This window comes from Onychomys torridus, chromosome 4 (genome assembly GCF_903995425.1).
Source record: "Onychomys torridus chromosome 4, mOncTor1.1, whole genome shotgun sequence".
In the NCBI taxonomy this organism is placed as follows: domain Eukaryota; kingdom Metazoa; phylum Chordata; class Mammalia; order Rodentia; family Cricetidae; genus Onychomys; species Onychomys torridus.
In genome coordinates, this window is record NC_050446.1 from 68261272 (window position 1) to 68277101 (window position 15830).

Genomic DNA, 15830 nt, shown 5'->3' on the forward strand with positions numbered 1-15830 from the left:
CTACCGAGTGAGATCCAGGAAAGACGAAAAGCTACACAGAGAAACCCTGTCTTGAAAAACAAAACAAAAGAGCATTACAGAAACCAGAGAAACCACTATACTTTACATTCCAACATGACAAAAGACGAGGAGTCATGAATTTTTCATGTAATATGCATGTGAAAGAGATAGAGTCCTGCTCTGTAGACCAGGCTGGTCTTCAACTTGCAATCCTCCCCCTCAGCCTTAGACCTTGATTACATATGTGTACTACACATTTTTAAAATTATATTAAGTGAGTCTTTGTTAGTTATTGAGCTAGAAGGTATATATATGTGGAAAAATTGCTATTAACTCAAATTAGTCTGGGTCACAGACAAGTTTTAGTTTTCTTCCTTGAAATCTTCAACACTTTTAGTTTGTATTTTTGCTTGTTTGTTTTTCAAGAGAAGGTTTCTCTGTGTAGCCATGGCTGTCCTGGACTAGCTCTGTAGACCAGGCTGGCTTCAATCTCAGGGATCTGTTTGTCTCGGCCTCCTGAGTTTATATATTTCATACTAATGCCATCTGAATGAATGGCACTTGTGTAGCTCACATCACTTAGTTGAGAAAGTTCTATTTTTCTCTATGTATCTTTCTTTAATGTATGTATATATATATATATACACACTATAGTGCTGTAACTAAGGTACTAAATCTGTTTCTGAAGAAAGTTGCTATAAATATTTTAAATACGTTTTTTGTTTTGTTTTGTTTTGTTTTCCCCAGACACGGCTTCTCTATGTAGCTTTGGAGCCTGACCTGAAACTCCCTCTGCAGACTAGGCTGGCCTTGAACTCACAGAGATCCACCTGCCTTTGCCTCCCAAGTGCTGGGATTAAAGGCATGCGCCACCACCGTCTGGCTTAGTTTTCAAATATAATGATGAAAATATTTTTATCAGATAGAAGAAAAATGATGAACATTACATGTGCTTAAAGTAAAATTTGAATCTTATTATTGAAATCATTGTAAATATAGCAAAACTTAATTTTTCTAGTTGCCCAGAATTTCTTTCTATACACTGACATTGTTCAGTCAAAAAAAAAAGAGATCACTTGTGTGAAAGGGCTTTGTAAACTAATTTTTTTTAAGAGATTTATTTATTATGTATACTGAAGAGGGTGCCAGATCTCATTATAGATGGTTGTGAGCCACCATGTGGTTGCTGGGAACTGAACTCGGGACCTCTGGAAGAGTAGTCAGTGCTCTGAACCTCTGAGCCATCTCTCCAGCTACTTTGTAAGCTTTTTAAAAAATTACAGAATTTGGAGCTGAAGAGATGGCTCAGCAGTGAAGAGCACTGGATGCTCTTCCAGAAAACACACATTCAATTTTCAGGACCCACATGGCAGCTCATAACTGTCTCTATCTCTAGATCCAGGGTTTCTGACACCCTTCACACAGACATACATGTAAGCAAAACATCAATATATATAAAAAAAAAAATCATGTAAGCCCACATGGTGGCACATGAGAGAAGGTGATCATCTTCAAACATAGACCACCCTGTGCTGATTCTTCCCAGAGCTGACGAACGCATGGTTTCTCTCCTTTACTTTTGAGACAAGATCTTGCCATGTAGCCCAGACAAGCCCCAAACTCACAGAGATCTGACTACCTCTACCTTCCTAGTGCTAGGAATAAATGTGTACTACCATGTCAGACACTTTTTCACTAGTTCACGAGATCTCCATGACAGCATCTTGTGGGAACAGAATGACTGTTTTGAGATGTGATTAATAAGCCATGACCTCAAGACACAGAAGTACAGGGTTTCTCTAGCTGTAAATCGTAAGTTTAATCTCAAGTATAGCAAAAAATTAAACTAATCAAACAAAAGACACAGAAACTTCTATAAATATTCATATTATAAGAAGCAGTGACATTCTTTCATACATACTATGACCTTTGTTAACTGAGTGAGTCAGTGTGTAAAATCAAGACAAAAGAACTATGTAAGTATGCAGAGTAAACACACCTTTGCTTTAGAAGAAACTCCTGGAGCTTTAGCCTTTTTCAGATCAGGCTTAGTTTCTATGGTGCTGGAAACAGAATCTTCAACAGGTGCTTTGAGGGGGAAAAAAACGCACATACTATGTTAAATATCACTTATCCTGGATACATTAGACACATAATAATAATAAAACCCAACTCTGTAGTCTTAAATGTATCAATATATAAAGCATTTAAAAAAAAAATTTTCCCCCTAGTCCTTTTTTTTCCTTCTTCGAGTTTCTCTTTAAAGGTTGGGCAGGGTGCCTGTTATTCTAGTACTTGGGATGGAGAGCCAGGGAGGATATGATCTACACAGTGAGAGGAGGAAGTAAAGGAACCAAAACTAAGGATATTGGGGAAAAACCAAAGAAACTTGCTATTGTGTAAACTAATTAAGAAATTAAAAACAAAAGCAAACAATAATAGAAGTCTGAGGTACTTCGTTCGGGTGAGACAAGTTACTTCTAGAAGCCATGGTTATTAACCTAAAACAAAACCAACAAGCAACTGCCATTTGTCTTGCTGGCCCCTAAGAGCTAGATTAGATAGATTAGATGGTAAGACCTTATGGCTGAAAACACTGTAATATTCAGACACAAGATAGAACGAAATCCCGCTGGAAGTGATGAGCTGCAAGCTTCCTCTCTGCTGCCTAGCATTCACAGTGCTAGGCACTACTAAGCAGATAGCTGGGTTAGCAAAGTTACCAGCAGTCTTACTCAGCTGTGGACCGTCTGCTACACTACCCACTGGCCTGGCAAGATGTGGCGTGACTGTCATAGGGCTATGATGGTTTATCTTGGCTGTCAATTTGACTACATCTGGAATCAACTGAATCTTAGCAGGTAGGCATGCCAGCAAAGGATTTTTTTTTAGGGGTTAGACCTACATCTGAGCCACACCTTCTGGCAATAGCCCATATAAAAAGGACCTTTTTACATGCTTTTCCTCACTCTCTCAGAAAAGTTCATTATCTTGTTGCTGAGAAATTTCTTTGTTGGTATTAGAACCTACTTCTTTGGCATTTATTTATTTTTTATTATTTTTTCGAGACAGGGTTTCCCTTGTGTAGCTTTGCGCCTTTCCTGGAACTCACTTGGTAGCCCAAGCTGGCCTCAAACTCACTGAGATCCACCTTACTCTGCCTCCTGAGTGCTGGGATTACAGGCGTGCGCCACCACCGCCCAGCCTTCTTTGGCATTTTAATGTAGACTGAAAACAGGTAGCTCTCTAGGAATCCTCTTGGACTCCCAGCACCAGATTGGGACTGCTAAAACATAAAGTCTCTTAGACTGACTTACCACAAGATTTTTGGCTTTTCCATTGTTAGACTACCTGGACCACACCAGGTAAAGTCGCTCTAATAAATCAAGTATATTTGTATATATTTATATTATGTATTAAATATTCATATATTTCATTCTATCAGTTTTATTCCTTTAGAAAGACCTGACAAATAACATGGGCTAGCCAACCTCTGTCCATAGCAAGAAATTCATGCTTGGGTACTGTAAATTTGGTCAAAAGCCTGTAGCTGCAGAGGTCATAGGCCCTATTGAGAAGCTATAATTGTTTTAATAAATGAACATGCTGTATATATCAAATTGCCTTCTAAATATTTACATTTTTGCAGTGACCAGTTGTTTACCACAGAAATTCATAGCTAGTCAAATTGTTGGTAATGACTACTGACTACTCAGTCCAAAAAGGGAATCTCTATGACCACTCCCAAACTCCCTTCCCAAAGGCTCAGGAAAAATTGAGGAAATGGGGATGGAAAAATGTAAGAGGTGGAAGAAATGGGAGTGGTGTGGAATTCTGTTTCCTGGGCATGACCTGGCCATTGTGCTTGTGAACCCATGGTAGCTATATAACCTGCATAAGATCTTTATAAAGCAGGCAGATCTCTGAGTTCAAGGCTAGCCTCCTCTATATAGCAAGAACCTGTTTTAAATAAAAAAACAAAACACCATTAAAAAAGAAAACAACAAAAAGACCCATCAACATTATATCATGGATGAGAAATGAGCTCACAAGGCACACTCCTTCCCTGAGGCTTTATAGTTAAAAGTTGCTTTTGGGGGAGGGGCTCACAAGGCCTCACCCTTTTATGAGGATCTATTGGCAATTAATGGTTGGTTATGGAGTAGGTGTTGACTGATGGATTAAATGATTGAGATTTCCTTAAGTAGTGTAGCCACTGGTAAGCTGTCCATGCTTCTGTTTGCAATCTTAATTAAACTCATTTGCAAGAAGAAAAAAAAAAAAATCAAGAAAATGTAAAAGTAGGGGGACTAGTTGGGAAGAGAAAGATTATGGGGAATTGAAGGTAGACAAGAGAGAGCAATAAAGGATGATGAAAATACATTATATACCTGTGTGAAAATATAGTAAAAAGGAGTTAGGGATTTAGCTCAGTGGTAGAGCACTTGCGTAGCAAACGCAAGGCCCTGGGTTTGGTCCTTAGCTCCAGCAAAAAAAAAAAAAAAAAAAAAAAAAAAAAGAAAATATAGTAAATAAACTCACTGTGTAGAATTAAAATGCTAATGAAAATAAAAGGAAATGATACATTAAAAAAAAAAAGACTATGAAGGGGCTGGAGAGATGGCTCAGTGGTTAAGAACATTGGCTGCTCTTTCAGAGAACCCAGGTTCAATTCTTAGCACCCACTTGGCAGCTCACAACTATCTTTAACTCTTGTTCCAGGGGAGCTGACACCCTCACACAGACATACATGTAAGCAAAACATCAATGCACATAAAGTAAAAATAAATAAATCATTAAAAAAAAAGACTATGAAACTGGAAGTCAGTAAGACCTCAAATAAATACTGAATAATATGCTCTATTATACTAATTTAAACTGGTTTACAAAATAAGAATCAAATATATATGTGTACTTGTGTGTTTATCGTTTACATGATTTTCCTTGTTCTAACAGTTTGCTCTACCCTTTCTATTTCCAAAGAAGACAAGACTCTAAGTTATTTAGCAATATTTTCTTTGTATCCTAATGACCAGGTCAGAGTTTCAATTTACACTTTTTTTTTTCATAAATATCCCATGATTTGTCATATGGCAACAAATAAAACACAGATTTGAATAGCAGTGGCTATTTACTTTTCACATCAGAAAAATAAATTTTTCTGGGCATAGTGACATACATACACCTTTAGTCCCAGTAATGAGGATTTACATACTGAGTTTTAGGTCAGTCAAGGGTTATATAGAGTACCCTGCCTCAAAACAAACAAACAAACAAAAACAAGGAGGCAGAGTTCAGAGCCAGCCTGGTCTACAGATCGAGTTTCAGGACAGCCAAAGCTACACAGAGAAACCCTGTCTTAAAAAAATAAAACCAACCAACCAACCAACCAACCAACCAACCCACCCACCCAACCAACCAACCAGGATTCTAAGTTAATTTTTGATTCAGGGTATAGAACAATGGTAGAGTGAGAGTTCAGCATGAGACCTAGATTCAATCTAGGTACATGTGACGAAGCAGAATTTCAAGCTGATTCAAGTACTGGCTATCTAACCTTGTGAAAATCACTAACCTCCCCGGTTTTCTGCTGTTAAAGTAGATTAAGCTAGATGTTCCCAACTCCTGACTAGAATGTCCAATGACAGAAAATAGCTGTGGAATAATTCTTGAGAGTAATCACACCTTTAGCACAGATTTTCACATAAGTACTTGACAAACGTCTGGAGAAAGAGGTGAGAAAATGAAATGCAAAGATTAACAGGCTACTTGTGTTTTGATTTCCTTCAAGTTATTTTCAAAGTTATTACCTGGTGTAGACTGGAATTTGGTTGGAGCTGACCCTCCCATTGGTTTGGACATTGTCTTAGCAGGTGCAGCAGGCTTGGATGGCATGTTAGCTTTGGCCTTTTCTAGCATGGACAGTACTTGATCTTTAGAAGTTGGCTGGAAAGACAAAGCAAATCAAAGTTGACATTACTATGCATTCATACTGAGATTACTTACAGGTCTACTGTCAAATAATCAGCTGAGGTCCCACTTTTTATTTACCAATGAAGTAAAGGAGTCAGCACAAAGCACAAAAGTAGCATACATTATGAAGTCACTTTCAAGTAACTACCATTCTAGCAGGTAATAATTTGCACTCCTGTAAGTCACCAGACTCTTCAGAGCTACACTGCTAGAAATTTTGCTTTTGCTCTCATTAGAATTTCAGATTAAAGCTGAGCAGTGTGGCGCATGCCTTTAATCCCAGCACTCGGGAGGCAGAGATGGGCAGATCTCTGTGAGTTTGAGGCCAGCCTGGTCTACAGAGAGAAATCTAGGACAGCCAGGGCTACACAGAGAAACCCTGTCTTGAAACAAACAAACAAACAAACAAACAAAAAAGAATTTCAGATTGAGTCCCATGGTAGGTGGTATATGATCTTCTGCTTATATAAATTAATGTTTAATATTTTCTTAATAGCTTTTAACACTGCTAGCCACAAGAACTAGTACCTTTAGTTTCCCAGTAGCCTTGGCCATTTTTTCATATCCTAAATGCATCATAAAGAATGGCAAAGCATCTTGGGCCTTCTTTCGCACATCTCCATTTCGATCTTCCAGACAAGAGTACAGATGAGGAACACAGAGAATAAGGTCAGTGGGAGTGGAACGAAGGGTAGGTAGTTTCTCAGCCAGCCAGCCCAGAAGCTGCCAAAAGAAAAAAAACTAGTCAAACACTGTAAGTGGATAATATAATTACTATTATGTCAGGCTTAATGATTTTTATTAGTCTCATACACTGAATTATTTTTTCTTCAGTATTAGGAATGGAACAAGCCTTTAATCTTAGCACTCAGGAGGCAGGAGCTGGTGGATCTCTGTGAGTTTGAGGTCAGCCTGGTCTAAACATCTAGCTCCAGGACAGCCAAGACTACAAAGACAGACCCAATCTCGATTCCTGCCTCCTGGGGAAAAAAAAGATGGGAGAGTGACTGCTGGCCTCCACATGTGCACATACATACAAGGAAAATAAATTAAAAACAAAACAAACACAGAAAGCTCTAGGAATTTGGTATCTTTATTTACTTTGATAATAAGTTTATGCATCAAGTTTTCATCCATCCATCCATCCATCCATCCATCCATCCATCCATCCATCCATCCATTTACTGGAGACGGGTCCTCATATGGTAGCCCATGTTAGCCTGGAATTCATTATGTAGAACAATCTGGCCTCAAATCTGTGCTGATCACCTTGCCTTAGCCTCATAAGTACCAGGACTACAGGAGTAACCCACCATTCTTGACTTTAAAATAAAGTTTGTTAAGTTGGGCATGGTGGCACATACATTTAATACCAAAAGGGCAGAGGAGGCAGGCAGAACTCTTGAGTTCAAGGCCAGGCTGGTCTACATAGTTCCAAGACAGCCAGGGCTACATAGAGAGACCCTGTCTTAAACTCCCCCCTCCCCTAAAACAGGTTTAACCATGAATACACAGTTACTGTGGAGGCGATCTAAGGAGGTAAAAGGTATGAGTAAAATACTGTGGTTTACTTATGGTACTAACCTCTTGCCTCAAGAAGGGATTTTCTTTTTTGAGTTCTTCAGAAAGATCTTCTCCCTCCAGCCACTCCTTCATACCAGTCTGTTCTGCCCATGCATTCACAGTTGCTAGGGCGGCAGCTCGAACATTGTTCTGAAGTGAGAACAGAATTGACAAAAATATCAAGTGCAGTTTGGAGGGAAGACTGAACAATGTTTTCTAAAGTCCCATCATGTACATACTTGAACCATCTTCTCTGAAACAGAAACTAGTGCTGTGGTTGTACTGAAGACTTCAAAAGAAGGTGGAAATATAAAACACAAAATTGGAAGAAAAATATCCTACATTCTGTTAGGCAAAATAATAATCTGAGCAAAAAAAATTTTTTTTCTTTTTGGTTTTCTGAGACAGGGGTTGTTCTGTGTAGCTTTGGCTGTCCTGGAACTCACTCTGTAGACCAGGCCTGCCTCTGCCACCAGGGTGCTGGGATTAAAGGCATGTGCCGCCACCACTTATATTATGGAAGAATAATAAACCTATTTTACTTTCTGAATCTATGGGAGCTTTTATATCCTATCTGCTAAAGAATGGAATTCTATGTAAGAGACTTCAAATTGTTAAGAATTAGGCTAACAAGCTCGGCCGTGGTGGCGCATCCCTTTAATCCCAGCACTTAGGAGGAAGAGCCAGGCGGATGTCTGTGAGTTCAAGGCCAGTCTGGTCTACAGGACAGGCACCAAATCTACAGAAAGAAATCCTGTCTCAAAAAAGCCAAAAAGAAAAAAAAAAAATTAGGCTAACAATTTGAATATTTATGTTTTAATACTGACTTGCAATCATAGGATAGATTTATAAACTGAAAAAAAATCCAATTTCTCAAAGTAAATGAATTACACAAAATAAAATATTTATTAAAATATTTATCCTAGGGCTAAAAAAAAACCCCAAAACAAAAACCCCCTTGCAGCATTCAATGATACTTCAATGACTTCTAATACTGTGGAATCATAACCAGCTTCCTGAAGTACTGGAAGTGCATGCTGCAGTAGTTCAGGGGTGGGAAGGACATAGAAAATTACTTCAAGATCCAAAGCTCAAATACTTATTCATTGTATCAAAACTTTAAGCCAGGTGTGGTGATATACACCTTTAATCCTAGCACTTGGGAAACAGAGGCAGGAGACTCTGTAAATTTGAGGTGAACCTGGTCTACATAGAGAGTTCTAGGACAGCCAGCGATACATAAAGAGACCCTGTCTCAAGAACAAAAATACAAAATAAAACAAAAATACCCCAAACAAAACCTTAATGATGTCATAATCATAAATAGCAATCACATATTGAATGTATACAATATAAAACAGGCATGTCAAAATTATTTTAATAAAAATGTTTCAACTAATTAATCAAACATCAATTAATAAAATGTACTTCAATTCTATAGGAAAGAAATTTCATAAAAAACTAAACCTAAGGACATAACTATTTAAGGATCACAAACCTAAATAATGATACATCTAGTCATCACATAAACTCTGCCTGGAAGGTAAGCATGTTTACTGTTTTTCTTCTAATATTATCATCTTTTTAAATTTTTAAGCAATTACATGTCCTCTGAATGAGAGAACTATCTCCAGAATGTGGCTGGCTTATTACAGAATGGAAGGATGATAGAAGGAGACTTACCTTGCTATCACCAAGGACAGTAATGATAGGGATGCCTAAGTTCTTTACGTGTTGCTTAATGTTCGGCCCCATGGCTACTGCCAGTTGCTGAAGGATACTCAATGTCTGTTGCACCTGAAGTAGAAAGATCCACACAGGTTCAAACTGTAATCCAACTTAAAGTTTTACAAATGCTGTTATATGGTCAATATTACAGGCTTCTGGACTACTTATTGTAGCACAAATCTAATTGGATTATGAATAATTTTTTAGCCTCTTATTGGACATTGCACTTGTATGCACAAATGTACACTCAAAACACATACAGACAAAAAAAAATTTTTTTTTAAATTTTTATAAATAGAGTCTCACTATGTAACAATGGCTAGCCAGGGTGGTCTGGAACTCAGAGATCTACCTGTGTCTGTCTCTTGAGTGCTGGAACTAAAGGAATGCTCTATTATGCTTAGCAAAAAATAAAAATTTTTCAAAAAACTACGGTACTAGAATTTTATTCTATAGTTTAAAAGATACTGACAAAAAAAAATTGAAAATATAGAAATTAGGGCAAACAAAATGGAATGGTGGGTAAAGGTACTGCCATCACAGCTGACACTCTGAGTTCAATCCCAGAACCTTGGTATCATGGAACGAGAGAACTGACACCTGCAAGCTGTTCTTTGACCTCTATATCATCCTCTTTCATCCAAATAAACACAAATAAATGCTTTTTGTAAAATTAAAATTAAACAAATCATGGTGATGCATATCTATCATCCTAGTACTGGGAAGGCATGATACAGGAGAATTGCTTGATTTGAGAGTAACTTGGGAGACATAGTGAGTTCAAGGCCAGCCTGGACTACACAGTGAATCTCGATCTTAAAATATAAACAAAAAATGTGTGACTAGGCATACTTACATATATTAAAAATAACATATTTCCATACAGATGTATTTAGTATTGGACTGTAATATTTAAGAGAATTTAATTACTAAATTTGTGTATCTTGAGACACATTTAAAAAATATAAGTAATCTTTTTGTAGATCAAAGCAAATAACATGACCACTCACATTTGCTAGTAAAAGCCACAATGAAAATGAACCTTTTATAGCAGCAGGGGAGGGGAAGAAAGAGAAAAGGCACATGGTCCACGTACCAAGATTTTATTTGAATCATTGAGTCGACCCTTCAAGGCAGTTGGAAGTTCACCTATATTTGGTTGGATAAATTTTGCTTCATTGATAATACCTGCCACTTCATCTAGGCCTTCCTTCCTGATCTTCCAATTCTTGTCACCAATTTTAGACACCAACTCTGAAGTAATTTTGTCACTGAAAAACAGAAGGCATAATTTTAATTCTAGACTCCTAAAAGATAATGTCACCAAACCTCCCTTTATAAATTAAAAAAAGGTTAAGATTTTAGTATGATGAATCTGGATATACTAGTGCCCAAGTACAATCTTAGTACTTAGGAAGCTAAGGCAGGAAAACAGTGGGGTCAAGGCCAGCCTCTTTATAGCGTGAGAACTTGTCTTTAAAAAAAAAAAAAAAAAAAAAGCCCAAACAAAGTAAAACAACAAACTAAGGCACATACTTACATGGTTTTAATCCCAGCACTCTGGAGGCAAAGGCAGTAAGATCTCTTTTGAGTTTGAGGCCTGGTCTAGCTTGTGAGTTTACATATGAGGTCTACATAAGCGAGCTAGACAGCAAGACCTTGTCTTGAAAACAAAAAACAATAAAGAACAAACAAACAAAAACCTAAACTCAAACACCAAAACAGTATAAAGAATAAAATAGCCAGATGGTGGTAGCGCACACCTTTAATCCCAGCACTCAGGAGGCAGAGCCAGGTGGATCTCTGTGAGTTCAAGGCCAGCCTGGGCTACCAAGTGAGTTCCAGGAAAAAGGCACAAAGCTATACAGAGAAACCCTGTCTCGAAAAAACAAAAAAAAGAATAAAATAATTTCTTAGGGTAAAACCTACCTGATCTCTATCCTTGGCAAAAGATCAACAACATCATTGCCCCCATCATCTGGTTCATCTCCTTCTTCTCCTTCATCTGTACCACTTGTGCTATGCTTGGAAATTCCTCTGGTTGGAGTGGGTGGGCTTTGTCCCTGCATCTACACACAAATGAGTAATCTAATGAACCTGAAGAAAAATGACAGCAAATAGACTAGGTGCCTATGTCAAATCTTCTCCTTCTCGGGCTGAGGAGATGGCTCAGAGGTTAAGAGCACTGGTTACTCTTCCAGAAGTCCTGAGTTCAATTCCCAGCAACCACATGGCAGCTGATTACTATCTACAGTGGGATCTGATACCTTGTTCTAGAACAAAGGCATACATGCAGAGAGAGTACTCATATACCTAAAATAAATAAAACCTTAAAAAAGGCTTTCGTTCTTTCATACTACTTGTTTTTGTATGGCTATACTGAAGATAGAATCCAGGACCTTATGAATGCTAGTAACTGTTCAACCACTGAACTTCATTCCTAACTCATAAAATATTTATATACAAAATTGCAAAACATACTTTAATTGCTAGCGAGATCCTAATTTTGAGACAAAATAGCTAATTATTTTTATGAAAACTATTAGAACTTGACTTCTGAATCACTAGGTTGTCTTTTGACTTGTGTCTCCAAAACAAAAGAAAGTAAGCTGTGAACACTTAGCATATTCAGTCAGAAAGCTACTCAAGAAAACCTGGGTTTATGTTGCTGTTGTTGTTGCATTTTTAATTAAAAAAGAATATATTAAAGTTGCACTTTGGTCAAATGTGATAGTGTATCCCTATAATCCTAGTATTCAAGAGGCCAAGTCAGGAGGACTGCTACAAATTTGAGGCCAGCCTAGTCTATATTGCAATTTCCAGACCAACTAGAGCTACTCTACTTTTTTTTAATTTTTTAAAAATTTAATGTACTTATCTTGAATGTTATTGTAGCCTAGACTGACTCTGAAATAATTCATGGTCTTCCAAGCTCAGAGTGCTGGAATTATATGTGTATGCATGCCATTAAACTTGATTAAAAATTTAGTCTTAAGTAATGTGACATTCTCAAGACCGCCCATAGACTGTACCATTTTTAGAACCTTTACCTTTTCAAACTCTGCATCTATCTGGGATAGAAGGGCAGGCTTCTCATCCTCAAAGAACATTCTCAAAGAAGGACCAACATATAGATACATCACGCCAAGCAAGGTAATGGCAGAAGTCCTCACAGCCTATCAGAGAAAATAGTAAGAACTTTCCAAATCAGTGCAGAACCATAAAGTGGCTATAGTGCTTCCACACATGCTGGGGTGTACTCACTGGATTTGTTGCAGCAAGAGCAGTCTTCACATTGCTAATGAAAGCTTTCACATTCAACCTAGAAAAAAACCAAAGTATTTAGAACTGATAATAAATGAAATCTTTGAAATATTTAAGAATTTACAAAACCAGACTTAAGGATTGTCTCCTATTGGAAGAGTCCTCAGGTATCCTCTTTCCTAAATTTAAAGTGAGCTTTAAATACTAACTATATATTGATTAATCCTACTATGCTTAATTAAGAGTCCAAAATCCACTCTTAAAACTTAAATTTTTTTTTTAAGATTTACCATCAATGTACGTGCACACACTGATCACTTGCAGGGTCAGATGAGAACTTTGTTGGATCACCTGGAACTGGAGTTACAGACAGCTGTGAGTTGCCCAGCACGAGTGCTAGGGAATGAATTCAGGTCCTCTGGAAGAACACTGAGTGCTCTTTAATTACTGTGTCATATTTCCAGGCCAGAGGGCCACCTTGCAAAGTTTTTCCTTGCATCTTTATGTGGGTTCCAAGAACTGAACTAAAGCCACCAGGACTTACCTGCTAAACCATCTGACACTGGTATCCTACATCCAGTATTAAACTCTCTCCAGAACTCTAGATTCATAAACACATATGCCTCTGTCACATTTCAATTTCTATGTCTAGCAGACATCCTACATACATACCAACTCCCAAACTTGTGCCTTCCAGTCTTCTGTAACTCATTTCAGATCCATATTTACTCTTTCAGCTCTTCAGGCCATCCTTGACTCCAGAATCATTCTGATTCAATATCCTACACAGTTCTACTTTCAAAATATATTCTAAATATAGTACTTCCACTCCTATAATCTATATGCAAACAACCATTTCTTTTCTTTTCCAGACAGGGTTTCTCTGTGTAGCCTGGCTGTCCTGGACCAGGCTAGCCTCTCTAACAGAGGTCCACTTGCCTTTACCTTTGAGTACTGGAATTAAAGGCATGTGCTACCATGCCTGGCTTGCAAACAGCTATTTCTTGACAGCATTATCTGCCTTTTGACTTCAGTTACTCTTCTACCAAAGCTTTCTTCATCCAAATTTTTGTAGTTCTCATCAATGAACACAGAACCTCATACATTCTAGGCAAGAGTTCTACCACAAAATTACATTCTAGCCCTGCTTAAAAATGCTTCTATGTTTTACCAATTTATTCAAAATGTTGAGGCCCTAGAGACTTGCTCTTTCTTTGTCCAGGCTTATTTCCTACCACTCTCTAATCACATTTTACTTCAGCTATACTCTGAAAAGCATATACTAGTCACTATTGTTACTTATTTTTAAGACAGGGTCTCACTATGTAGTCCTGGTTGGACTTGAACTCACAGTGATTCTGCCTGCCTCTGCTTCTGATTTTTTGTGTTGCTAGCATTAAAGATGTATGCCACCATCCCTGGCCCTTACTGCAGCATTTTGTAAGCTAATAAGTGGTAGTTACATCAAATAAACAGACAACTAAACACCCCAAAACAAGGCACAGAGACAACAACACAATATAATAGCATCTATATCCTTTTCCTTAACCCGGAATGCCTGGATTCAAGCCTGGCATTGGCACTTTCCTAGCTATGATGTGAAGCTTTCTGTGCTTTAATTTCGTCATCTGCAGAGCAGAGACAACATACTGCCATATGAAAACTACTCTAAAAAGTGCCCAGATAACTAGTACACACTGACAGTTCCAGCACAGGAAGGGTTAACTATTTCCAGGAATCTGAGACCACTCAAGGCAACAAAATGAACAGCTGTGGGCCCAGTGAGATGGCTTGGAGGATAAAGGTGTTTGCCATCAAGGTTGGTGACATGAATAATACCCAGCAGCCACATGGTGGAAGGAAAGAACCAATTTCTCCAAGTTATTATTTAACCGTATGTGTGTCTTGTGGCATGTACACCTGAATGTGCATGCACACCCAACTCCCCACACAAGAAGTATAATTGGTGGGTCTAAATATAATTAAAAAATAATGAACAACTATATTCATGTAAAAATGGCAGGGTGCTTAAAACAATTAAAAATTTTTATTGTAGGAATTCTGACAGCATTTAATCCAAAAAGGAGCCTTTTCAGGCACTAAACAACTATGTAGCAATTTGGAAATGTATCTAATTAGAAGTACTTGGAATAAGCTTTTCTGTGCAACAGCTATTAACAAATTAAGGGAAAAAAAACTTATGAGATCTCTCTTTGTGGGGACTGGACATGTGGTTCTGTGACAGAGCATTGGCTAACATGTTCAAGGGCTTGGGTGCAATCTCCAGAACCTTTAGAAAGGCAGGGCATAGGGGATAGCTAAATGGCTTAGTGAGTATAGGTCTCTGCCACCAAGCCTAAGGATTTGAGTCTGAGTTCCCACGACTCACATGGTAGAAGGACAGACTAATTCTCAAAACTAGTCTTTAGACTGTCATATGTACTTCGTGGCATATGCCACCTGCACCTCCCACAAGATAGACAGACACACAATCCTAACTAGTTTTTAAATGTGTATATATACATATTTACACACATTAATATATATGTATATATACATATATATAAAATAACTCTACTTTTACTAGATATTAAAATGTAGAATACAAGTCAATACAGACCTTTCAGAACAAATGTGCTTTTCTTTTATGTAAATTAGACAACCAATTTCAATTCTTCAGAAATAAGCAGAGATAGTGAAAACAAATTAACATCAGAGACTTAGCAAAATATTTAATTATATTCCATTTTTTTTCCCTGACTTACCCAGAAAAACCAAATTCTTTTATTGCATTTGATAACCAATTTAGAGTTTCTGACTGATTCTTGGGATTCTTTTGTGAGAAGGCCATTGACATCACCTGAAACAAAGAAAACACGGCTCAGATCTCCATTTTCTCTCATATTTCTTATGGAAATAAATTATGACTAAAGCACATATGTATCAAATATAATTTTATCAGGTGTTAACTACATGGATCTATGAACAAGATTTAATTTATCCTAAAAAACAAGGTGATTTTTTAAATGATTTTATTTATTTTTGTTTTTATTTTATTTTATGTTTTGCCTGCACGTATGTCCGTGTGAGGATGTTAGATGCCCTGGAACTGGAGTTAAAGACAGTTATGAGCTGCCATGTGGGTGCTGGGAATTGAACTCAGATCCTCTGGAAGAACAGCCAGTGCTCTTAACCACTGAGCCATCTTTCCAGCCTTGGAGGTTGACAAAGTTTTAAAAGCATTCCTACTTGAAAATTTTCATTTATTGATCGTTTTGAATTACAATGTCTTAAGAGAAAAT

At 37.5% G+C, this 15830-nt stretch overlaps 1 protein-coding gene across 1 annotated transcript in view; it reads right to left on the bottom strand.

The window, feature by feature from the left end:
- The window catches only part of Ckap5 (cytoskeleton associated protein 5), a 98654-nt gene that overhangs the window by 15600 nt on the left and 67224 nt on the right, over positions 1–15830 (bottom strand). Inside the window, 10 exon segments of the mRNA XM_036184572.1 lie at positions 2000–2088; positions 5811–5946; positions 6502–6696; positions 7558–7686; positions 9220–9333; positions 10361–10535; positions 11194–11333; positions 12315–12440; positions 12529–12586; positions 15294–15388. Of these exon segments, the coding sequence (XP_036040465.1) occupies positions 2000–2088; positions 5811–5946; positions 6502–6696; positions 7558–7686; positions 9220–9333; positions 10361–10535; positions 11194–11333; positions 12315–12440; positions 12529–12586; positions 15294–15388 (1257 nt within the window).